The sequence below is a fragment of the Trypanosoma melophagium genome (assembly GCF_022059095.1).
Source record: "Trypanosoma melophagium isolate St. Kilda chromosome Unknown ctg6segment0, whole genome shotgun sequence".
Taxonomy (NCBI): Eukaryota; Euglenozoa; class Kinetoplastea; order Trypanosomatida; family Trypanosomatidae; genus Trypanosoma; species Trypanosoma melophagium.
The window spans coordinates 254,227-277,730 of record NW_027125189.1 but is presented as its reverse complement, the minus strand read 5'-3'; the positions used below and the strand labels follow the sequence as shown (position 1 = coordinate 277,730).

Below are 23,504 nucleotides of genomic sequence, written 5' to 3'. Positions count from 1 at the left end.
CTTAAAATAATCGGTCATCTCACTTTTTTTTTGTTTATTTTCATTTAATTATGTACTCATCACACGTTTTTACCATTTCTGTGCGTTAATTTATGTATCTCTTTCTTTCTTTGTTGTTATGAGGCTATTAAAACTCTTACCCTTCTTTGTTTTCACTTCTTTTTCCCTTTTTTCAATGTCTTTCTTTATTTCTTTTTCCCTGTTTCTATCGGGTAAAGCAAAGGAAAAAAAAAGAGGTTTCTAACACTCTGTGTGGGTTCTGGATATAATCATGGGACTACTACTGGACGACGAGGAAGACTACACGCACCCACTCAAGACGAAACGAGTGGAGTCTGCTACTTCAGCGAATACTGCTATTACTGTTAATACTACTACTACTACTACTACTACTCATAATAATAATAATAGAGTGGGAGAAGATCACACTACAGCCCCGTTGGAAGTTCGCCGTCGTGGCGGTAACGGTATTGAGAAAATGGCCGCCTTCGCCTTTGGTGCTGCAAACACTATCGTGAAAGTCGCCAGTATTCCACCAACGTCACAACAGTTAAAACAAGAACAAGAACAATCAGCTGTTAAAACCACAAGTGCCAAATCACTGGATTCCTTTTCCCCATCACAGAAACAGAACACGGAGCCGAGTACAGTTGCGAAGACAATGTTCTCTAGTTCTCAGACATTTTCGGAAGCTACAGAAACTACACCAAATACGCAAAACAATCCACAACAGACGGAGTTGACGATTCCCCTCTCGTTAAACAGTAACATTAGCAGTCAAGGAAATGCGGCTCTCACCGCAGGCTCTGCTATACCCTCTGCTAATTCCGTTTCTCGTCAACTGTTTACTGAAGGCGTTAATACAAAGAAGGAGGCTAGTACTGTATCTAACACATCATCATCAAGGGCTATTACTGAGACTGTGTCCAAACCAAAAGGTCAGATGAAACTTTCTGACTTTTTCACAAAGATGGCCTGTACAAGGAAAAGAGAATAAGTATACATTGTTTCCTGCGTTTCGTTACTTGTATTAGAAGTTTGAAGCACTGGAAATAAAGATATCTGCTATAATCCATAGATCATTAATAGACTCCAGAGAACCTGATTCACATGTGGGTGAAATGCTTATAATTAGACATCCTTTATGTCTGTTTTATTTCATGTGACTCTCCAAAGTTTTTTTTTGTTTTTACTGACACGACACAAAAAGAAAATAAAATGTTACTTCTGCTTATAATACACCACAACACATGTTTTTAAACCAGAAAGCTGGAGAATAAAAAAAGGATAGATTTTTTTTTTTGAATATGCAGGAGTTTCTTTTTATAACTATTACATTCTTTTTGATTTTCATTATTTTTTTTCTGTTTTTTCTTCTTGTGATTCTATGTCGATATTCTTTGTTTTCTTCGTTTTCTATGGTTTTCTATGGTTTTCTATGGTTTCTATTGTTTTTTTTTCTTTTGCTGTAGTTTGAAGGGGGAGAAGAGCGATAAGGGGAGTCGTGTGACCTCTAAAGAAAGCAAACAAAGAATAAGGAGAAGGAGGGCATACATACATACATACATACATACATACACAGAGAGAGAAAAGCCCAAAAAACAAAAAGAAAAACAACGACGCGTCTAATAAAACCCAACAAATCCATTATTTTTGTATGGCAGCACTTCGTAGTGTTCTCTCACGACAGCAGGTAAGTGGTTTTTGCGATGTAGGTGCTTCTTTATTGCAGTCTCCTGTTTCTCTTTCACACACTCTCTGGGAAGCTGCACTGGATCGTATTGAACAGGCTCGCAATGACAAATCTATGCTTCCTTCTCTTTCCTCTTTGTCTGTTCAATCCTTCACCAGAGCTGTGCGACACTATTATGATCTCTACACGAGATGTGTACAACTGCTGGTAATGCCACTCTCCCGCTGGGAACAGTGGCGTGAGGGATTATTGTTCTTTATGAATGCCGCAAAGGGAAGAGAGGCGGAGGAGAAAACTACACTTACTGCACTTTGTACTCAACTGATGGAGTTACAACAGCAACAATTTGTAGTGGCATTTTGGGGATGTTGGTCAAGTATTGCTCTTCGCCTGGAATCTCTCTTAACACGTCTCTCTGTACTCTCTGTAGATGAGGTGGAGGAGGAAGGGAATGGGTTAAACTCTAGCGAGAGTGGATTATTAGCTGCTCCAAATGAGGACACGAAAGAGGGTGGAGTGGATAGAAACATTATTCGTCTGCGGCGTCGCTATTTTTCTATTCTGTATCAATTTCAGCGGCTTGCCCATGAGGCTTCACATTTGTTCGGAAGTTATACTAAAGTTGGAAAGGCTGAACGTCAATGGCTTACTGAGTGCTTGATGTTGGGAAGTGACGGAAATAACGATAATGGTGAGGAAGAGGCTGTTGAGGCATTGATTCGTCGTAGTTTTAAGAGGGATGTTGGTGTTCCATCTGTCGATCTTATTACCGGGGAACTACTTGAGGAATACAATGACTTTGAGGTAAATGAGATTAAGAAGAAGGCGATTGAAAAGAAAGCACAGGAAACGGTTAAAAGTATGTGGTGTACGGAGGCTCGTAAGTTGTTTGACTTTGAGTTAGAGCATCAAGAACAGTTAATGCAAACACAGGGACAAGATCCCACACAAAATGAACTATTGGATACTCTTGTTCAGTGTTTATGCTGTAAAGTGGGTAAACCGGCATTAGCACTCGCTATGATGATGCGTCATCTCTTAGAGTACACGATGTTTCCATCTAAATTAGATCTTGCACAACTTGAAAAGGCACTGACGGTGTTGCTGCAGTGGTTTGAGATGTACACGGCGGAGCGAAATCATGGTGAGATTCCCCTTTATACAGATGAGGACTTGTGGAAATTTGTGTTGGAGCGGCATACAGAGTTACTCAAGTGGGTGGTATTTCACTACTGTCATGATGAGGCAAAGGTGAATATTACTCTCGCAGTGGAAGGAGTAAAAACAGTGGGTTTTTCTCTTCTACGGTGCTTAGATGTTTACAGTGCGATAATTGCAGGACGCCGCACGTCAAGAGCAGACACAAAAGAAGAAGGGGTGGATAAAGTAAAGCAGAAGGTGGTTGAATGGGTACAGCAGACCGCTGTGAATACCTTCCTGGATGGACTTTCTCATCTCAGTTCACAGATCACATTAACGAAACCAAGAAGTACTGACACCACTATTTCTTTTTTTTCTCTGTTGTTTATGACGACTCACATTACGCTTATAAAGGCACATTTGCTTCTTCTCGTGGATGCCCCATTACATGCAATGGATGTGCGGCAGTTGCTGTTCCCATCACTGCATCCTGCATTTGAAGAGATGCAGTCCATTCGAGAAGAAGCAACAAATGAGGCGGAATTAATTCCCTGGACAATTTGCATTGTGAGTATATTAAAATCACTCCGTCGCACACTACAGTTTACTTCAAAAGGCACGGAATCGTCAGTCGAACTGGTTTCTGCGTTGCACATGCATTATAAAACGCTACAGGGTGTTTCCCCGTCCTCTATGGTGGATCTTGTCAGTGATGAATGGGTGGATTTTCTTTCTAGTGAGGGGAGACATTTGCTTGGGAATCGAAAGGTTACGTTGCTTGATGTTAGCCATACACGTCGAGTCTTTTTCGATTCGCATGAAACCAAAGAAACTGAGAGTGGCGGTGTACAACGGAAGCGAGCACGCGAAGAGTAAATGTGCGGTGATTCTTTCTTTACGGGAATATCACAGAATTGGGGCTGAGACGTTTCTTACCTTCTTTGGTACTACTGAATGAAGGATGCGCTAACAAAACAATATATATATATATATATATATATATATATATATATATATATATATATATATTTAAATCTCTCTGGCTGTGTGTGTGTGTGTCTCGTGTACATATTACCGCATTCCTTTTCTATTTTTTACTTGTTCTTTTTTTCTCAGAGTTTTCTTTTTGACTTTATTGACTGTTTTGTGCTGTATTAAGTATGTTTGCCGAAGTTAGCTTTGAGGTTGAAGAAGACGCTCTCCAGATGACATGCCATGAGCGTAACATAGATGATGGTGTGCGTACACTATTAAAGACGAAACCCACACAATCTATGTCTTCTTCTTCTTATAATAATAATAATAATAATAATAATAATAATAATGTGGAAGATACGACGCCTGTCGGGATTGTGCGTTTTCATCGTCCTGGAGATGAAGGATTTAGTTGCGTGGCCGGCACTGCAGATGATGTACAGTCTCTCTACGATACGCGGCATTTTAGTGGTGATGCGTGGTTGAGTGATACCTGTCATTGTTTACGGTGTGAAACTATACGGGCCTCTACACACATCACAGCACTTCGTCAAACTATTAAAAAGCCTGTAGTTGTGGTGTTGTTGGATCTTGATAACTTTGGGTTTAATCAATTTAAATCCGCCCCTTCTGCTCTTGCCGTGAGGGATGGGTTTAACTGTATAGATCACATATTTCTCTGGTGCTTCTTTGGTTCCTGCTTTACACGCTATCACGGTATATTTCCAGATGCGGAAAGTGTATGTCAACAACTGCCATCACATCTGCAAACCGCAAATAATGGAAAGTCGCCACGATATGTGAAGAGAAGTGTTTGGCAGTCTCTTGTAGCGAATGGAAGATGTCACTTTACACCGTGCGGCGGTCAACAACAGGCAGCCGATAGTGTTATTATGCGGGCCGCCCACGCCTTAACACATCTGCCGTGTATTGTAGTTAGTGGAGATAAACAGCTGTTGCATGCCATATCACAGTCGCGGTGTTGTGTTGGGAAGAAGAGAAAACGAGATGGAACGGAATTTGAGTTTCCATCAGAGTGTGATGTTATTAATGTGTTGGAGCATGGGAAGCGGTTTGTCCCAGTCTGGAGAGCACTGGAAAAAAAGATACAAGTACTTCTTCAACGGTAATAGTAACAGTAGTATTTGTTCATTTTCCAAGTAGCTCTGGATTTTTCTTTGTTAATTGTGTGTTTCAGTGTGATTAATAGACAGTTTTAAAGGAAAATATACTGTTTTTCTTCTTTCTTCTTTGTTATATATATATATTCATCATTCGAATTAAAGTTAAGTGTCTCCTATTCTCCTATGTTACTATTTGTTTTTTATTGTTTTTTTTCGGGTGACAGAAGTACATCTGTAATGTATATATATATATATATATATATACAAAGAAAAAGATTGAGGAATTGGATATAACCTGAACCCCTTTTCTAGTCTCCTTATTTTATTTTTTCCTTCTTTCTCTATTCTATTTATATTACTATTTTTCCTTTACATTCTTTGCAAGTTCAGTAAATGTCTTCCGTGATATTGGCAGATGTCGAGAGTAAGATGAATGAGGTGCGGGATCGACTAAAAAACCTCAGTATCACTCTTAACTGTAATGAAGCAACAACAACAACAATGAAAATATCATCAACAACATCAACGCCGGTATTAAATACGAGAGTAAAAGGCCGAGATGAGAGAAATACACACGTACTAACTGAACGTAACGTGAATGAGGGTCGTGGGCAAAAGAGTGACATATCCACCTCAACAGGAGGATTAGATCGCCTTGTGGAGTTGGCGAAACGTGAGGCATCACACAGGCAGAACAACATCAACAACAACAATAACAGCAATAACATCAACAAAAACAGTAATGTCATAAATAAGCACAATGATAGCATCCCTAGTGAGAGAGGCACACAACCCGTGAATAACAGAGAAGCGCAGAACACATCGTGTGCGGTATCGGAGAAGTCCCTCACTGGTCTTGAAGCACACACGTACTATGAAACGACATGTGCAGCCCCACAATCGCAATATACACATCACATTATACCAACAGCCTTCTCGAATGTAACTGTTCAGCCGACGAATGTAATGGCGAAACGTCCCGCCGTGCCGTTTCAGACCTCCGCTGAACGTTTTGCTAAAATACATAAAAGTACACCAACCTTTCAATTAAGGACAGGGATGCCTGCAACAAGTGGAACATTTGATCCTTTTCAAGCAGTGCAGGCTCGACTGCGAGAGAAACTGAGAAAATCAGTTGTTTGCAGCACTACGGACTCAAGTCCAGTGGACTCCGCCAAGTCGCCATCGCCGGATTTGAAGAATGTCTGGCAAAGTGCCCCATCAGAGACACAGACAAGTCCAAGAGGAAATTCACTGAGTGATGGATCTCCAAATGCCACTCAGATATGGACAGACGAAACTCAAAGACAACAAGAAGAACAGGAAGGAAAGAATAAATCTGCAGTTTCACGAAGTCCAAGCGTAAGGGCTGCTGCGGCTGCAATTCGCAACGTGAAGGAACATTTCTCATCAACTGCGATGAATAGAGTCTCACGGTGTTCTTCTTCACGTTCCTCTGCGGTTGGTGAACATCGCCATCAACAGTATCATCCTCATCAGCAGCAGCAGCAACGGAGAGAAAGGGAAAGGGAAAAGATTCCACGGCGGAGCTCAGCACGGCCGGTAGAAATGAATGTACAACCTCGCTCTTCTTCCATTCAGCGAAGAGAGAAAAGTATTGTTGGTACCGTTCATCAGGTGGAAAGACAATCAACGCCTCGTCGCCCCAGCAGTGTGAATTCTCGACGCTCAAGCCCATCCTTTCGTGCGCAATCGCCTATTCCCCTTAAGACAGCCCCACAGAGAACTGTTTTGGATGTATTAACAGGCGCCGAAGTATTTGCCCTCCTGCGACTCCGCGGTGTTTTGGTCTCTCGTGGGGATACAGGAGAATGTGCATTACCAGAGACACGATGCCACTCTATGTATTTATCCCCAGAAGAGCACAAACAACTGGTGGAACTTCGAGCAAGGTTGCGACTTCGCTCTTCCTCTTCTTCTTCTGCTGCTGCAAAAACAAGCGAGAGACAACCTTCTTCTGCTAGAGGACCTACATCTACATCTAGAACAACAACAACAAGAACAACAGCGGCATTTGATAGAGCGTCGCATCCACGACGAACAACAACATCACTTGGTGGTTTACCACAATGGTAGTTTAGATTACAATACTATTTGTGGAACCAAAGAAAAAAAAAAAAGATAGATGGATTTTTTTTTTCTTTGAAGCCGTTTTAGATTTTTCATTAGATTCTCGTGGAGTTATTTGAGTTTCTCTCAACGGCGTTTGCTTGACTGTCTGTGTTGTCAGAGTCACAGATACAAGGAAATTGCTTTTTTTTTTACCCTTGTAATCATAATTATTTTTTTTTTATTTTCAATATATCTATTGTTTATTTTTTGTTGTTTGCTCTTTTCTTCTCATATTTCTTAGAGAGTGGTTCATGAGAGTCTGCTTGACTAGAGTGCTATTGCAGCGGAAGCCCAGTCCGTCAGTTTGCACATTACTGCAGTTGCCTACCCAGAAAGTTCACGCCGCTGTTAGAGACACTGACAAGAATGATCCACACATATCTGTCACACATCAACACGTTTGGAAATCACAAGAAGACACACTTGGTGTGAATGATAATGAAAAAAATTTTGTCTCATCGAAGCGTAAACGCTATACAGCAGCATCAGCATCAGAGCAACAAGAACAGGACCCAAAAGAGTTGTGCTATTCTTTTGAAGTTCCATCATCTGTTTCTACGATACCTGAGGAGACTCCCATAGAAGAAAAGAAGAAAGTACAACATATACGTAAAAGATCCAGTAAAAGAGAACTCTTTGGGGACCTGAATCTTCCTGCAGAGAAAGAAGAAGTGATGCGACTGGTATTGGATGGAGCTTCACTCTTTATTGGAGGAGATGCCGGAACTGGAAAATCTTTTTTATTGCGTCATATTATTAAGCAGCTTGAAGCCAAAAACTTACGCGTGGCAGTTACTGCATCTACTGGTATAGCAGCTCTTGCAATTGGTGGGAATACGTTTCATGGAACATTTGGGGTTCCTGTTTTCTCATATGATGAAAAAGATTTGACTTCTATGAGCATTTCTTCACTTGTTCGATATGATGCGGATTCACTTTCTACGCTAGATGTCATTATCGTAGATGAAGTCTCAATGCTGCATGCAGGATACATTGAAGCACTTGATCTCGCAGCACGTGCAGCCCCTGGGAGAACACCGCAATTGCCATTTGGTGGAATTCAGGTAATACTTTGTGGTGATTTTTTGCAACTTATGCATACCGAAACGAGGAAGAAATTCAAGCGTGAGAGCATCATTTGTACCGGTGTGGAGAAAAAGGAAACACCCACAGAACCCTCAACGGTATCATTAAATCAATCGGATATATCGCATAAAGATGAGAATGACCCGAATGACGCTGTTCCAGTAGAAAAGTTGAGTTTAAAACGTAATAATACTAACTTTTCAGTAAAGAGCCGACGTCGTTTACTGCGGTATTATCACACTCGTCCTCTCTTTGAAAGTCCTGTATTTCAGCAGTGTTTTATTCACATATGGCTGAGGGAGCCATCACGACATATCAACGATATGGCCTTTCTTAATGATCTTAAAAAATTGCGTCGTGGTATTCTTACCTATCGTCTCTCACGTTCTGCAATTCTGAACCCGGTGGATCCGAACGCTATTCATCTATTTCCCACAAGGAGTGCAGTGAGTGCATTTAACGATGGAAAGATGCTCGAGTTAGATGGAGAGGAACGGTGTTTTCGTAGTGAAATTCAGGTTACAAGTTCTATCGTACCAAATGTACATTCCATCGATGCAAGGCCTAAAGGATTTCGTAAGATGCATTCCGAAATTCTTGTTATTCACTTTCACAGTAAAGCATTTCATTCCGCCAACTGGCGCAGACGGGCAGAAGAGTTTATTTACCGCGTTTCTTCACAGTGTGAACTGGACAACATGTTTAACTTGATGATTCCTCCTGTTCCTTCAAGGTACAACCATCACCTCTCACTATACGTACGATTTGCAGAACATATAAAGGGTGGGGCTGTAAAGGCGATGAATACTCTCAAATCTGCCATTGCTCATCAATTTCAGGGGAATTCAAAGGAGGCTGCGGCTGCACGAAAACTTTGGGGAAATGTATTTTCGGAAGTGCGTCAGACTGACTATATGGAACGTTCTATTCGATCGGCATTTGAACGTCGATTTACCAAGATCATACAACATGACCATGTACTTCAGCATAAGCGGTTAAAAATTGGATGTCGTGTAATGCTGCTACGTAATCTTAACAAGCAATACGTTAATGGATCTCTTGGAACTGTTGTCAGTTTTAAATCTATTCGCCATATTCGTCATCTCATTCCCACTGAACTTAAAGTACTCCTTTCAAAGAAGGAGTACGCCGTGCTACGTGAGCAAAATCCAAATTGCGCTAATAATCCCCTGGAAAAAACAGATCTCGGATCTGAAACACCTACTACTTCTGATGATAATAATGACATGAAGAAGAATAATGAAAATAACAAGAGTGAACATAGTGATACTTCCCATGAATATAATAATGATGATGATCATGTTGTTCTTCCTGTCGTGAAGATGGACTCGGATGGGAAAGAAGTGGCCATTCCATTTATTTCCGTTCCACTTTTGGAAGGATGGCGCGAAAGGTTTTGTGCAGTGCGTATCGTTGTTATGCCAATCACACCGGCGTACGCATACACTGTGCACAAAATTCAGGGATTGACATTTGATCATCCCGTTCTCTTTGACGGCAGTGGTTTTTTTCCATGCGATCACCTTATTTATGTGGCTGCTAGTCGCGTACGTCAGTTTTCACAATTTCGTATGATCAATGTTTCACCGTCGATGATATCTGTTCACCGCGACTCCCAACGGTTTGTCTCCGGTGTTCCATCCGCAAATAAGGGAGCTGCGCGTTGGAGGAAGTGGAAAAATACAACGAAGCATTTATCAGAAGCAGAAATGTCTTCACAGGAGCTTTCGCTGTTTCGCGCTGCATGGAAAGCGCGGCCAAGTAGTACAGTGAAGCAGAAATAGTTTTTTTCCCCCATCTTTAGAGTTTCCCTCTCTTTGTTACTATTTTTATTCTTTCATTATTTTCGCCTTGTACTTTACCTTTACCTCTGTTTTATCAAAGAAATGGGGTGATGGGGAAGTACTTTGCTTGTGTTTCGGAAGAAAAAGAAAAACAGTATATATTTATTATTATTATTATTATTATTATTATTATTATTATTCTAACTGTTTGTTTTTTGTTTGCAGTATTTGTTTCTATTTATATCTATTCATTGGTTTTCTTTTTGATTGGTTTTTCTATGAAAGCAGTGAAAGAAACGCTCCTCTCCTTGTTATTTTTTATCTTGATTTCTTTCTTCTGCTTCTGCTTCTTTTGATAATAATATTTACTTGTGATATTATTAATTCTTGAGATGAGGAGCTATAACCTTTTTTTTTGGCAGCTTGCGAAAAGAACGATTGAAACTTGCGTAAATTTTTTTAATTATATTTTCTTCTTCACAGTCTGCCAAAAGTAAGTCCTCTGGAAAACCCAACCAAACCACCCTCAGTGCCCCGAGAGGGGAGCGGGTTAAAAGGGCTTCTCAGCACTTTCATTCTGTCAGTTCTGTTATTTATTGGCAAGCAATTATAGAGGGAAAATATTGGGATGTACTACTGTTCTCTGGTGGGAGAAGTTTGGTTCTTACAGAAAATTATGATATTACTCTTTGTTTTTTCTATTTTGTTTGATTTATTATGCATGAAAGCAGGGTTTTAGATTATTCTTTTTTGTTGTTTCTAGGGTATGTGAATTACTCCTAATAATGTTATTTCTTTCTTATTCCACTTCTTGTATGTGCCATCTTTTACCGTTGTCGCTGAAGGGCCTGTATTACTAGAACGAAAAGTAAACAACAACAAAAAAAAAAAAGAAAACAAGCAAACAAATTAACAAGTAAAATATAAAAGGTAGTTAAAAAATGACGCAACTGGTAAAGTTGAACTGTGGTGTACAGCACTATGACTGGGGAAAGGTAGCCGCGGATAGTTTTGTTGCCCGTATGAAACACGAAACTACAAATAATAAAAAGTACGCGGAATTGTGGGTTGGCACACATGTGAACTGTCCCTCACGTCTGTTATCTGGCAAGTTGTTGGCTGATTACCTGCGGGAGCCGGTGGTGGCCTCTCGTTTCTTTTCTCCACTCCAGCAAAAGCAGGCGGAATTTCGTGATACAGTGCCATTTTTACTGAAAATACTTTCCATACAAACGGCGCTTTCTATTCAGGCACATCCTAATAAGAAACTCGCAGAAAAGTTGCACAGGGAAAATCCAGGTAAATACAAGGATCCAAATCACAAGCCGGAATTAATTGTGGCTCTCAACCACTTTGAAGCCCTTTGCTGTTTTCGCCCACTGGAGGATATTCTCAACATGCTACACTCGGTACCATCATTGAGTGCCTTGCTGGCTGTATCCATCGCCAATGCGCAAAACACGATTGAAAAAGAGGCTATAAAAGATATGATGACACTTATGTACACTCTTGATGCTGAGCAACACACCAAAGCACTGCGAGAACATGCGGCTACTGTATCTAAGAAGGGTAAGTCTGCCTCTGCCGAAGACCTTGTCTTTCTCCGCCTCATGTCACAATACCCGGATGACATTGGATGCTGGATGATTTACTTCCTTAACTATGTGCAGATGGAACCTGGTGAGGGTTTATTTCTCTCAGACAGTGAACCACATGCGTATATCTTTGGAGATGGCGTAGAAATTATGGCAAGCAGTGATAATGTTGTACGTGCTGGTCTTACTCCAAAGTGGAAGGATGTCCCCACATTGTTGTCTATGTTGAAATATAATACGAATGGACTCGAACAGGCAATGTACAAACGCCAGCAGACTCCTGACAAGGAACAATGGGAAGTACAACATTACTGTCCACCACACAAATTTCCTGAATTCTCTCTCTATCGTATTGAACACTCCACGCAGTCGGAAGGAGAAGTAAGTATTACATTACCAACAATTGGTTTGGGATTCTGCTTGGCTGGTGAAGGTGTTGTGAATGGAACTCCCGTCGCCGAAGGTGATTGCTTTGCAGTTCCCTATGGACCTCTAAGGTGCAAAGCGAATGGACGTTGCTTGCTGTTTGTAGCTTCCATGAACGATGTCTTTGATAAAATTTCCAAGGTGTGAGTTACAAGATAATTCTTGGGTATTCGGCTAGAGGGGAAAACAACAACAAAAGACGAAAGGGGTAAATGACGGGGGAAACTTACACTTCTGCTTATTTACGAAAATATCTCTGTATGTCTTATTCTTTTTCGTTCGTGGTGCATAAAAAATTAAAAAGCGCAAGAGGGTCGGCACTGCGTTACCCACTTCCACTTTTTCTTTGGGTATATTTCTGTACCCCTTTCTATTTTTCTCTTCTCTCTGCGTTTATATTAAATCTGTTTCTCTTTCTGTTTTATTCTTTCTTTCTCACTCTAGGAGCGTTGTGGAATTTTTTCCTTGTTATTCTTCTCCTTCAGGTGGCTTGATTACCGTATTGCTCTCCTGCAATCGCGTCTCGTATTACTGCCTTCTCAACTTCAAAAAAACACACTCTCCCACTCTCGCAATTAAAAAAAAGAGAAAGAGTATTCAACGTCTCTGGGGCTTTCAGTGGTCAATGGCATCCCTTTCTGGTCAATCGAGGGAGATGCGAGAACGGCATCTGCGCATCCTCGCGGAGCTGTTGCGGCAAGAGGAGAATCAAGAGTGTATGGACTGCCGTGCACGCAATCCAACGTGGGCAAGTACGAATATAGGCATATTTATTTGTCTGCGCTGCAGTGGTCTGCACCGACAGCTGGGCGTGCACGTGAGTAGAGTGAAAAGCTGCACAATGGATGTGTGGGATCCAGCACAGATTGCGTTTATGCAGGAAATGGGTAATGGGAAAGCCAAATTGTTGTGGGAGGGAACACTTCCCCCAGCCTATGGCAAACCAAATGAGAAGGAGAATGATGAACTAGTGCTTAAGTGGATTCGTGCAAAGTATGAGAAGAAACAGTACTATATACCACTAACTATATTGACACCGGTGGGTTCATCTCGTTTCTCTCCGGGTTCTAATGTCAGGCTAGATGGTTTGGAATTAAAATCTCGACGATCAAAAAATAAGCAGAGGACGTTTCCTCAGCCTCAAGTGAGTGAAGTATTTCAGTTGCAAAGATCCAGAGACGAAGTCTCAACAAGTGTCAGTAAACACTCGCCCTATGTCTCTGATTTAATGGTGTTTGATAGAGGAAATGCGCAATCAATGAACCAAGGGTTTTCTCCTGGGGTTCAGTATTTATCTCTATCGACTCCTCCTGTGGCTCAGGAAGGGAGTATTGCCTTTGAATTTATTGCAAACTCAACAGGAGGTCCATGTAAAGGTGAATCACCTCTGGAACCTTTCTATTCTTCTTTTAATAATACCAATGAGGTAAACAGTTACCCGAACCAACTGCATAGTAGTAATGCCTCCAATAATATGCTGGATGAACTCTTTCTTGTTAACGGTGTGTCCACCCGGGAATGCCCTCCCATTACTCAGGATCCCTTATTACCTCCAAGCATTCCCCCACGACCAAATCGGTCCACTGTTGGCGCAATATTTGATCCTTTTGCACGGGCTTCTGCCACTGAGGGGCAACCAAGTAAAACAATAGAGTTTACTTCAGAAGGACCTTCTCAGTCATTCCTTGAGAAGCAGTTGCAGTTACAGGAACAGTTGAAGGCTCTACAGAAACAAGTTGCTTTTATGGTGCATGGAAGTACATGCCCACACTATGGATATTAGGAAATATTCATTATTTCTGTTATTCTTATTTTTTTTTGCTTGTGACTACATTTTTTTTTGTCGGGTTCTGCAATAACAAGAGAAAAGTGTCTTTGAAGTATTTGGTATGGTGAATCGGCACCACTATTTTCCTGTTGTTGATCTTTTTCTCCTATGAGTGGAAACTATGCGTTTTTTTTTTTTTCGTTATCTTCTCTTATTCACGTAGTTAACCCGTATCCAATAGTTAAAGAAAGAAAAAAACAAATATATATATATACATACAAATATTATTCATACTGTTTATTCCTTTTTTTTCTGAGTAATTCGTCATGAGTGGTTCAACTGAGATAATTCCGCAGGTTCCGGATATAACCGAGCGGGAAGCAGAAAATCAAGGGAAACCGCAAGAGCTGGAGAGAAAACCATCAGGAAAGAAGCAGGTGAGTAAAGTGCCGCCTTTTCTCCAGGTACAACAAGATTTACAAAAGGAGATGCGATGTGATTATGTGTTATTATGGTATGAGCGGGACCCCAAGACTCCACCAGGACACTGCCCTAACTTCCTGCGTGTGGGCGATCCTATTCCAGTTTCCTTATCACATCATGTCTTTATGCAAATGGCATTTGGGGTATTGAAGGATCGTCTGCTGAAGAGTCCACCACGAAAAAAGACAAAAGGTGTAAAGGATACCACAGACAGTACTAACAAGGATTCAAATACTTCCGATGCTCTAAAGGATTCGCCGAAGGAAGAGAAAAAAAGTGACCCAACCTCATGCGAACAGGACACCACAGCATTGTTTTGCTTTCTATGGCAATATGTGTCAAGTATGCTTAAATCACAGGCTGAGGCAATGCGGATTGTCGCCGCACAGAATAAAAATAATGCAAAACTGCGACCTACGATTCGAATGACAAAGCAGCAATTGCGTCTTCAAATACTTTTGGAGTATGGTATTGATGTGCGACAAGTCCTTGGTGATGGGCTTCCGACAACAGGGGCAGTGGGTGATGAGTACTTCCAGCAGCTAATGACAGGAAATGTGATGGAAGAAGAGTTTTATAATCAATTGGCTAAACCTTCAGGTATGGCACAGGAGTGCTCTTTATTGTGAGGTGCCATATATATATATATATATATATATATATATATATATATATATATATATATATGGGTTTTCATATTCCGCATTAATTTCCCTTCTGTTTAACTTCTGCTTTTTTTTCTCTCTTTATTTGCAGTGTTTTAAAACCCCTTTTCGTTTTTTTTCTCTTGGGTCGTACTGAGCGTAATTGCAGAATTTTTTATTCCTGACATTTTGTGTTTGTCAGCGCTCTCTCTCTTTTTACGATTTTTATTATTATCTTTCTTCACTGGGGTAACGGATTCTTAATGTTAATAGTGAGTTGCGGGGAGGGGAGTTTCAAGAAAGAAATATACTTCTGTGATCAAATGAGAAAAGTTGCTTTGGTGTGAGTAATTTGAAGTGGGAAAACACCTTTTTTTTTGAGTTTTCTAGTTCTAGTTCTTGTTTTTGCTTCTTTTTTTTGTTTTTCAATGAAAAGCAAAACTTGGGACTTATATTCTGCGCTCTTTATTCGCTTATTACATGTTTCTTGCAATTTAGAATGAAGTAATGGGGAGAAGGCGAGTTGTGTATTTTTCTATACCCCACTCTTAACTGTTATTTTCACAGGTTTCTACCCCCTGTGCGAAACAAGAGAACATATATATTTATTATTTATTTGTGTGTGCGTATTTTTCTTATATTTTTGTTTTTCTACTCTTTTTGCTAAAATTAATTATGGAATAATGTTTTTTGTATTTCCATGAGATTTTGGTTATTATTGCTTCCCTATTCTCTTCTATTGTAACCTCCAAGACACAATTCCTCATACGCATAGCAGATAAGGTCATTCTAGTGTTGTAAATGCCACGATTGCCCCCACACCAACTACCACAACCACAACAACGACCAAGACAGAGACAACAGCACCAACAATCTCAACAACAACGTGCATCACAGGTGACAGTGGGGGGACAACGTCCTTCACGCACTGCAACAAACTCTACTGCGGCAACAGCAGCGACATCGTCTTCACGAGCTGCCGTTGCTGCTGTGTTTTGGCAGCTTGTTGGTACTTCTGCGCCTATTTACTTCGGCCCGCTTGGTGATATTGTTGGAGAAGTGCCTAACGGTACAGTTATTCGTGAGCTGCACCGCTGCAGAGATCCATTCGGCAGTTGTTGGATAGCCTCGCGGGCATCGGATGGGGATGTGGTGTGGATACTTCTATCCACTGAGCAGGAGGATAAAGAAAAGAGTACGGAGACCGTATGGCAAAGAGTATATGATGAGCGATCGCTGCAGAATGAAGCAACACAAAGTAGAAATAAAGAGGATGAAGAAGTTTTGCATCGTGCACTCATTTCTGCGACGATGAATACGAAAAAACTTCCATCATTGGATCTTGTGACCCGTGATATTCTGCTTTTGGAAGAGGGTTGGAAAGATATAAGTGCAAAAACGGATACTGGTCGTGATTGGAATGCGGAATACCAGGAACTCATCGATTTACTCCTTTTTGGTGTTTGGGAGAAAAGTGTTGACGCTAGTGCAAAGCTAAGTGCGTTTATGTCAGAGTTTACAGAAGCATGTGAAGATGCCGCACTTGTGGTTGTTGCAGACATGGTCCGTCCTACTTCCGAACGTCTGGCAAAGAGTGTACAAGAAGGTGTATTGGGAACATTTATTTACAATAACCTTCTTGTAAAGTGTGTGCTTAATGACGGTAGTGGGAACTATAAGAGTGATGCTCAGGCCTGGCGTATGGCATCGCAGTACATGAGAGGGCAACAACTTATTGCGATGGAAGGACCGAAGCGACTGCTCTACACGGTACCAATTACTCTTGTTACTTTTACAGGATTTCGGTTTCTGGTTTCAGCTGTTCCTCCTATTAAGGCGAATAATCTAGTCTACTTGCCCTTGCAGGAACGAAGTCAAGGATTACATTCTTCCGATACTTTAAAGACCCAATTGATAGATCTTGCTCAAGCTATTGGCTTAAAACCACACAAGGTAAAACGAATTACAGGGGATACGATGACAGTAACACTTCCTGTAGATATGGCTATTGTAGCAGGTCAAGATAAGCGATTGTACATAATAGGCAACTCCTCATTACTACCACCAATCGCTACGATGGGAGGTGTAATGAATGGAACTAATGAAACAGGAGATTTACGTTTTCGAGCAGAGTTTTTGTTATCATGGCGTAAACATCTAAACTCTGATGCTTTTGTAGAAGATGCCTCAGAACCTGAAGATAATGCTGAAGTTATGGAAGCTACAGAATATTTGCGGGATAAACTGATTCCTACTATTGCTGCAATGCTTGGTTTCCATTACCCTATTGATATCCCCCGACAGGATGTCGAGAATTGTACATTATGCTCTCGTACAATGGAAAACGAATTACGTTTCGTTGTCTGTCATAATACTGAAATGTGTTGTCGCATCTGTTCGCATTGCTATACTAGGCGTTTGTCTGAGATGGAAGGGAAAGATGATGTTAAAAAACAGTATCCTAATTTGCATCTTTTTCGTGATGCTGTGAAGTGTGAAACATCACCACGTGCTTCAAAGGGTCTGTTGCTTGAACCCTCCTTAACCTCCATATTTCATGCGAATGGACTTAACATGCGATTCTTACCATTTGTGTATTATCGTATCCCACAAGTGTCTCGCCCCGCTATTGCCCATTATTGTGAAATTGAAATGATTGCACGGGCTTCGCTGTCTCTTCTTAGAGAAAAACTCCGCCGCAGTGCCCAAACAATGGATGAGTTGAGAACTATTTGTCATGATTTTCTCATGGGATTACTGCAGTCTTCTGGAACTGTCGCTGAGCGTTTCTGGGCACGGGAGTTGGGTCCAATGATGGAAACTCTATATGGATTGCGAGAACCATTTAATACTAGTGAAATGGATATTGAACTACTTTATCATCGCATCTCTCAACTCTCTGGTATTCGTCTTGAGGAGGGAAGTGCGGCCTCCTTTTACACTGAGAAGCCATATTTACAATTGGCAGCTGTGGAACCAATAGTAAAGGTGGTGCAACCGCCATATATAGCGGATGCCGATTCACATGCAAAAACGCGAAGTTTATTTCTGCGGCGTTTGGAACACATACTGTTATTCTGGATTGGATGTTCAGCAAGTGAGGATGATAATGCTAAACATTCACCAACTCAACCGTTTTACATGACGGAACGCGATAGTTGGTCGTAACGTGCAGAAACAACAATCTATTTATTTATCTATAGATATTTTAGATGCTTAAGTGTTGACGTTATAATTGATTGGACTGCAAGATGCAACGATGTATATTTTAGTTTTGTAGAGGGAGCGAATTTATGAGCGCTTTTTTTCTTTTTTTTTGCTATACTAACTTTAAATGCTTGTACAACTATGGCATTTTCTGTTTCTTTTAAACCTTCTTCATGTGGCGAATTGGTCAAATATGTAATGGACGATTTTGTTTTTATTTTTATTCTTGCGTTTTAATTTACAAAGAAAAGAAAAATTGCCCAACCGAAAAAAAAATTCAAAATAAAAAAAAAGAGTACAAAACGAAGGAAAAATTATAAATAATGGAATCGTCTTTGCAAGATATAACGAACGTGGTACCAACGAAACGTCGCATTACTTCACAGCACACCACGCAGATATCAGAAGGAGTCAATACTGCCATGATGGAAGAGTTATCTGAAAAGGTGGACCGTGTGGCACAGAAGGTCGATGCCATGTATGAAATGTTATTGGCGTTAATGTCTCAACAAGTATCGGCGATGCCAACAAATCCTCCAGTCATGACACAACTTCAATCTCTGGAATTGGTATCACCTACACCTGTTAAAAAAGAAGAGGAACCTCATGTTGTTTCATTTATCAACAATGCCATTCAACCCAAGCAGGAGAAAGTGCCAGTAAGTATGATTCCAGAGGAGGTTCAATCACCCAAGATAACTGGTACACTAGCATCTGCAGCAACTACGACTACAAGAACGGCAATGTTAAATAAAGAGGTGGAACAAAAGAGCTACAATCATAAAAAGTCTCCAGCGAGAGTATTGACATCCGCAACAGGTCGTACTGCTGAGCTTAATAGCTGGCCAAAGCGTGACTGTTTTATTTTGATTGTGGAATTTAAATGCCAACGCGTGAAGCGATGTGAGAGTAGTGTCTTTATTCCTCCCGGACAGTACGCTATTGTGCAAGGCGATCGTGGACATGATTGCGGTGTGGTGAACCAATGCAGTGAATGGAGTGCTGATAAGGGCTGCTTTGTACGTGAAGAGAGTTTGGATGGTAATTTGGTGAACGTGACTCGCATGAAGGGTGAACTGGGTCTTGTTCTCCGTGTGGCAACAGAGGAAGAGGTGGAACGGGTTTTCGGCGAAATTGCACGCAATGAGAATCTTGCATTACGAACATGTCGAGAGATTGTGGCACGCCTTGGACTTGAAATGGATGTTGTGGACTGTGAATATCAGTTTGATCAACAGAAGATCAGCTTTTATTACGAGGCTTCGCGATCCATTGACTTTCGTCAGCTCAATAGTGAACTGTACCGCATATTTGGGGTTCGTATTTGGCTGCAGAATGTTAACAACGCCGTGAAGAATGTTGTCCCTGCTGGTGCCATGTCACGTGATGATAAAGCACAGTACCAGAAGAGTGGTCTGCGTCCACCAACCTTTAGATAGACGCAATGGAGATAATATTACGTCATGTGTTATTTTCTCGGCGTCTCTTTGGTGTGTGTTTTTTTTTTTGTTTTTTTTTGTTTTTTTTTTTTTGCTTTTACCTTTTTTAAAATATCCTTGCTGAAGCATATAGATGGATGGTGAGCCTGTGGCCTCCATCTTTTTTCTGCCGTAGTCATAGAGGCACACAAACAATCATTACTTTTTTTTCTTGGTTTTCTTTATTTAGGCGAGGATTTTTATTTTTATTTTCTTTTGTTTTTATTAGTGGTTCAAAGATTTGCCACTCCCTCCACCTCTCTCGATTTTGACAGAATAGACATGCAATTGTGCACGCATGCAATTTATAGAAAACATAGAATTTTATTTTCTTCTTTTTTTTGCTCTTATCTGCTTGTACTGCCTTTTTTTTTTTTGAAATGCCGATTTCCTTTTATAGAATGCATCATATGCCACATGCGGTATTGGTTAATTGGTGTATGAGAGGGTTTGATCCCTCATTCCAGTGTTATTTATGAATGAAACTGAAGTTGAATTACAGAGCAAAAACAGTATTTTGAATGATTATCTGGTTAATTGATCTGTGGGGAACCAAATAAAGAGAAATCCAATTTTTGTTCTTTTTTTATTTCTTCTTCTTCAAAAAAAAAAAAAAAAATAAATGAATAAATAGAAATAACGAAAAGAAAAAATAAACAGCAATACATGTTTTTTTGTGTTGTTGTTGTCGTTTGATTTCTTTGGAAGTTTGCATTTCTTGTGAACACTCTTCTGTAAGGAGAGAAAAGAAGATGGTGGGTGTCATTGAGATACGAATGAAGCAAAACAAGAAGTTAAAAAAAAGGCTCTGTTCTAGATGTAATCTATCGAATGTCACGTTATTGCAAGACTGGTGAAGTTATCTCTTGTGGTTTTACTATCTTTTTTTTTCCTTTTCCATTTTCTTTATACTATATATATTTATTGGTAGTGACCTTTGAATGTAGACGATGGACCACCGTATGCTTTTTCGCCGAGCCAAAAATAAGAAATATGTCTTCAATTATGTGGTTCTGCTCGTTCTCATGTTGTTATTGGGTTTTCTCTTGATGTCTGCTCTCACTACCGAAGAGTCGGTGTCAGTGGCTGTAGTTTCCCCGTTAAGCCCATGGGGCTACAACAAGGCGAGGAATGTTCATCGAATCTCTGCCATACAAAAGAGTATACATGAAGACATTTACAAAAAGAAACTGCACCCAACAAGACCTTTTACTGTTGTGGACTATGGATCAGATCAGGGGTACTTCTCCATTAATTTGGCTGTGATGTTTCCACACGCACATGTAATGTCAGTAGAACTGGGAGGTGTTGGTGGGGAAATATGGAAGAACCACGGTGATGTGCTTGCATTGCAGGATAAACTTATTGAAGAACACGGAGTTGCGAAAAAAGTGGAAATTTGTCAGACAAAGGTACTTCCTGAACACTTTACTCAGTTAAATGATATCGGATCACGTGTGGATTATCAACTTGTGCTTAGTGTTTTTCACTGGTTTGATCTAAAAGATAAGATCTCGTTTCAGAAGGTATTAGTAGCACTTCTCAAGAATGCCAATATCGCGACCTTCATTGAACTTCCAGTCCTCGCAGATGATTCTGAAATGATTAGAAAACAAGTTGGATATCAAAATTTCAAGAAATGGTACAAAGGCACAGGTGGAGATATCGGAAAAGTTATTAAGGATGCGGTATCCGCTCATAATCTAAATGCACGTATATTTTCCATTGCAAAAGTACCATGGATTCGATGGTACCGTGAACTATATCGTGTGGAGCTGCTTGATGCTAGCAAAACTCTCCCATTCAAATGTGAGAAGAGGCGTGAGATATATGGTTGTAAGGAACGTGCCCTTCATAACAGTTGTACCACATAAGAGTTGTAGGATATTAGAGTTTATTGTTGACAATGTGATGTTGCTATTTTTGCTTTTATCCCTCTTCTCTTTTGCTTTTGTTTTATTTTTGTACTTATTTGATTTTTACTTACAATTCACTGTTTTGTTTTATTATGAGAAACAAAAAAGACATGGAATTTAATCTTTTTTCTTTGTCATGGTTTCTGCGCTCTATGTATGTTATCTTCATATATTTTTTTTATTTAGGAGCTTCTGGAAAGAAATATGTATCCGGTTTTACTCTATAACTATCTAGGCATTTTTTTGGGGTTGTGTTTATCTTCTTCTTTCCTTGGATTTTCTTTTAGTCAAAGAGTCTTGAGCTGAACGATTAGAAAATAGGATTTAAGATTTGTTTTTTTTCTTTTCCGTCCCACCTACTTACTAATACCCTCCATGCGGGGGGTCTGGGAAGAAAGGGGCTTTGGAATCTGCCAATTCGTAATTCCTGCCGGATGATACTGCCGGTAATAGAGAATTTGATGGTTAATACTTTGACTTGCAAGTGCCTTTACTGGATACGATATTCTTGGAATTAATTGCATCCTCATAAATTATTCGTTTTTTCGTTTCTGTTTATTTCTTTGCCGGGTTTGACCGAAGTAGGAAGCATATTCTTTTTGAAATGTTATAAACAGTTTCACTTGATAAGATTCTTCTATCTGTTTTTTTTTTTGATTTTTATTTTTATTTTTTCTTTGCTTACTATTGCAATGACTACCTTGTGGTTGCATACCTCTCTCACACTTCAAGAAAAAGAAAAAGAAATTCCTTCTCATCGTTTAACTATTATTGCATAGAAGTGGTGTTTTGCAGTTTACGGAGAATGGGAGTATCACGCCACTCGGGGGAGACTTTCACTTCGGGTGTTCCCAAGGGTAAGATTTTGTTATTATTTTCCTTTGTTGTGCTTTACTTTTTCATGTCTTCAGCGGTTGGTAACTGGCCATTACCAAAGTCGGAGAAATCAGTAGCGCCCTCTACAACTGATAGCAACGCGAGCAATGATGATATGAATGAGATGAACTTGCGTAAAAGTTTAGAACGCATGGAACTCATCTCTTCCAATACACCAATTCCTTTTTTGACACCGTGGGGTGCGGATCGACTGGCGGCATATCGAGAATGGACACATATATATCGCAGTGTTCGTGAAGATATTCGTGCTGGGAAAGGTATGAAGACTTATAAGGATATAGATGAGGGAAATGGTGTGACTGCATTAGAGAAGAAGCGATGGCATGTAGTGGTTTATGATGTGAATGAGGGATATTTCTCATTATCACTGGCGAAGTTTGTGCCAGAGATGTCTGTAACAGCTGTCCTTCTTGATGCGTGTGCGCAATCGGCTAATGGGTCGCATCTTTGCAATTCTTCTCTCCGAGTTATGGAGGAAATGGAAAATCAATGGAAGAGTTTACAAAAACCAGATGATCCTTCGGCAAGTCAGGGACCTTTTGTATGTATGTCTTCACAAGTCACACCAATTCGCTTGGGGGCAATGGGTGGTCGCCATACGCTCGCTGATTATCAAATTGCTCTTTCTTTATTCGATCATTTTGAATATATTCCAACAAAAATCGCATTTCAGCGCGCACTGGTCTCTCTTTTAAAGAGTGCATCTTTAGCAACCTTTATTACTCTTCCAAATTTTCGTTCAAAGTCCTTCATCGCCCGCTCAAAGCGAGGAAATCGTACTCCTCAATGGTATCAATCTGCGCTGAACGCGGAATCTTTAATTAAAGAGGCTGCGGAGGCTTTTTCCGTTTCAATTGATATTTCCCAATTGGCTTCAATTAGAAGGGATTCTACGAATAGGACAGTGTTTCGCATTGAAGTACTGAGAGAGAAAGAAAACATGGTCGATGAAACTGCAAGATGTGAGGCACGTCGGAAATTCTTGCGTTGCAACTCCAAAACTCAGTTGATGAAGTGTCCCTCATAATGGAAATGTGTTACTTGGGCTGCATCTTGCGTATCTTCAGGTTATTTTTTGTTTTTTTAATTCTTTCTTTTCCAGTTAGGATAAATAATTCCATTTTTATCTTTGGC

The 23,504-nt window shown here is 40.3% G+C and overlaps 12 protein-coding genes across 12 annotated transcripts; all 12 read left to right on the top strand.

Annotated features, from left to right (window-relative positions):
• Positions 1-271: 271 nt before the first annotated feature.
• On the top strand, positions 272-997 carry LSM04_009273 (uncharacterized protein; the record flags this gene model as incomplete). Its single annotated transcript, XM_067332298.1, has 1 exon — positions 272-997. The coding sequence occupies one exon, from the start codon at positions 272-274 to the stop codon at positions 995-997; it is 726 nt and encodes a 241-aa protein (XP_067187104.1).
• A 660-nt stretch (positions 998-1,657) lies between these two features.
• LSM04_001525 (uncharacterized protein) lies at positions 1,658-3,709 on the top strand (the record flags this gene model as incomplete). The annotated part of the gene is made up of 1 exon (XM_067332297.1): positions 1,658-3,709. One exon carries the CDS (start codon positions 1,658-1,660, stop codon positions 3,707-3,709), a length of 2,052 nt encoding a protein of 683 aa, XP_067186766.1.
• A 284-nt stretch (positions 3,710-3,993) lies between these two features.
• Positions 3,994-4,938, top strand: LSM04_004812 (uncharacterized protein; the record flags this gene model as incomplete). The annotated part of the gene is made up of 1 exon (XM_067332296.1): positions 3,994-4,938. One exon carries the CDS (start codon positions 3,994-3,996, stop codon positions 4,936-4,938), a length of 945 nt encoding a protein of 314 aa, XP_067186912.1.
• A 387-nt stretch (positions 4,939-5,325) lies between these two features.
• Positions 5,326-7,029, top strand: LSM04_001056 (uncharacterized protein; the record flags this gene model as incomplete). The annotated part of the gene is made up of 1 exon (XM_067332295.1): positions 5,326-7,029. One exon carries the CDS (start codon positions 5,326-5,328, stop codon positions 7,027-7,029), a length of 1,704 nt encoding a protein of 567 aa, XP_067186747.1.
• Positions 7,030-7,316: 287 nt separating this feature from the next.
• Positions 7,317-9,956, top strand: LSM04_008334 (DNA helicase Pif1-like; the record flags this gene model as incomplete). The annotated part of the gene is made up of 1 exon (XM_067332294.1): positions 7,317-9,956. The coding sequence occupies one exon, from the start codon at positions 7,317-7,319 to the stop codon at positions 9,954-9,956; it is 2,640 nt and encodes an 879-aa protein (XP_067187067.1).
• Positions 9,957-10,897: 941 nt separating this feature from the next.
• On the top strand, positions 10,898-12,124 carry LSM04_005026 (Mannose-6-phosphate isomerase; the record flags this gene model as incomplete). Its single annotated transcript, XM_067332292.1, has 1 exon — positions 10,898-12,124. One exon carries the CDS (start codon positions 10,898-10,900, stop codon positions 12,122-12,124), a length of 1,227 nt encoding a protein of 408 aa, XP_067186917.1.
• A 478-nt stretch (positions 12,125-12,602) lies between these two features.
• On the top strand, positions 12,603-13,760 carry LSM04_006259 (Arf GTPase activating protein; the record flags this gene model as incomplete). Its single annotated transcript, XM_067332291.1, has 1 exon — positions 12,603-13,760. The coding sequence occupies one exon, from the start codon at positions 12,603-12,605 to the stop codon at positions 13,758-13,760; it is 1,158 nt and encodes a 385-aa protein (XP_067186973.1).
• Positions 13,761-14,071: 311 nt separating this feature from the next.
• LSM04_004650 (uncharacterized protein) lies at positions 14,072-14,857 on the top strand (the record flags this gene model as incomplete). Its single annotated transcript, XM_067332290.1, has 1 exon — positions 14,072-14,857. One exon carries the CDS (start codon positions 14,072-14,074, stop codon positions 14,855-14,857), a length of 786 nt encoding a protein of 261 aa, XP_067186901.1.
• Positions 14,858-15,673: 816 nt separating this feature from the next.
• On the top strand, positions 15,674-18,040 carry LSM04_003942 (CLU domain; the record flags this gene model as incomplete). Its single annotated transcript, XM_067332289.1, has 1 exon — positions 15,674-18,040. The coding sequence occupies one exon, from the start codon at positions 15,674-15,676 to the stop codon at positions 18,038-18,040; it is 2,367 nt and encodes a 788-aa protein (XP_067186857.1).
• A 362-nt stretch (positions 18,041-18,402) lies between these two features.
• Positions 18,403-19,518, top strand: LSM04_000010 (PSP1; the record flags this gene model as incomplete). The annotated part of the gene is made up of 1 exon (XM_067332288.1): positions 18,403-19,518. One exon carries the CDS (start codon positions 18,403-18,405, stop codon positions 19,516-19,518), a length of 1,116 nt encoding a protein of 371 aa, XP_067186704.1.
• Positions 19,519-20,507: 989 nt separating this feature from the next.
• LSM04_003467 (uncharacterized protein) lies at positions 20,508-21,431 on the top strand (the record flags this gene model as incomplete). The annotated part of the gene is made up of 1 exon (XM_067332287.1): positions 20,508-21,431. One exon carries the CDS (start codon positions 20,508-20,510, stop codon positions 21,429-21,431), a length of 924 nt encoding a protein of 307 aa, XP_067186839.1.
• Positions 21,432-22,278: 847 nt separating this feature from the next.
• LSM04_001746 (uncharacterized protein) lies at positions 22,279-23,397 on the top strand (the record flags this gene model as incomplete). Its single annotated transcript, XM_067332286.1, has 1 exon — positions 22,279-23,397. The coding sequence occupies one exon, from the start codon at positions 22,279-22,281 to the stop codon at positions 23,395-23,397; it is 1,119 nt and encodes a 372-aa protein (XP_067186777.1).
• Between the last annotated feature and the right edge of the window lie 107 nt (positions 23,398-23,504).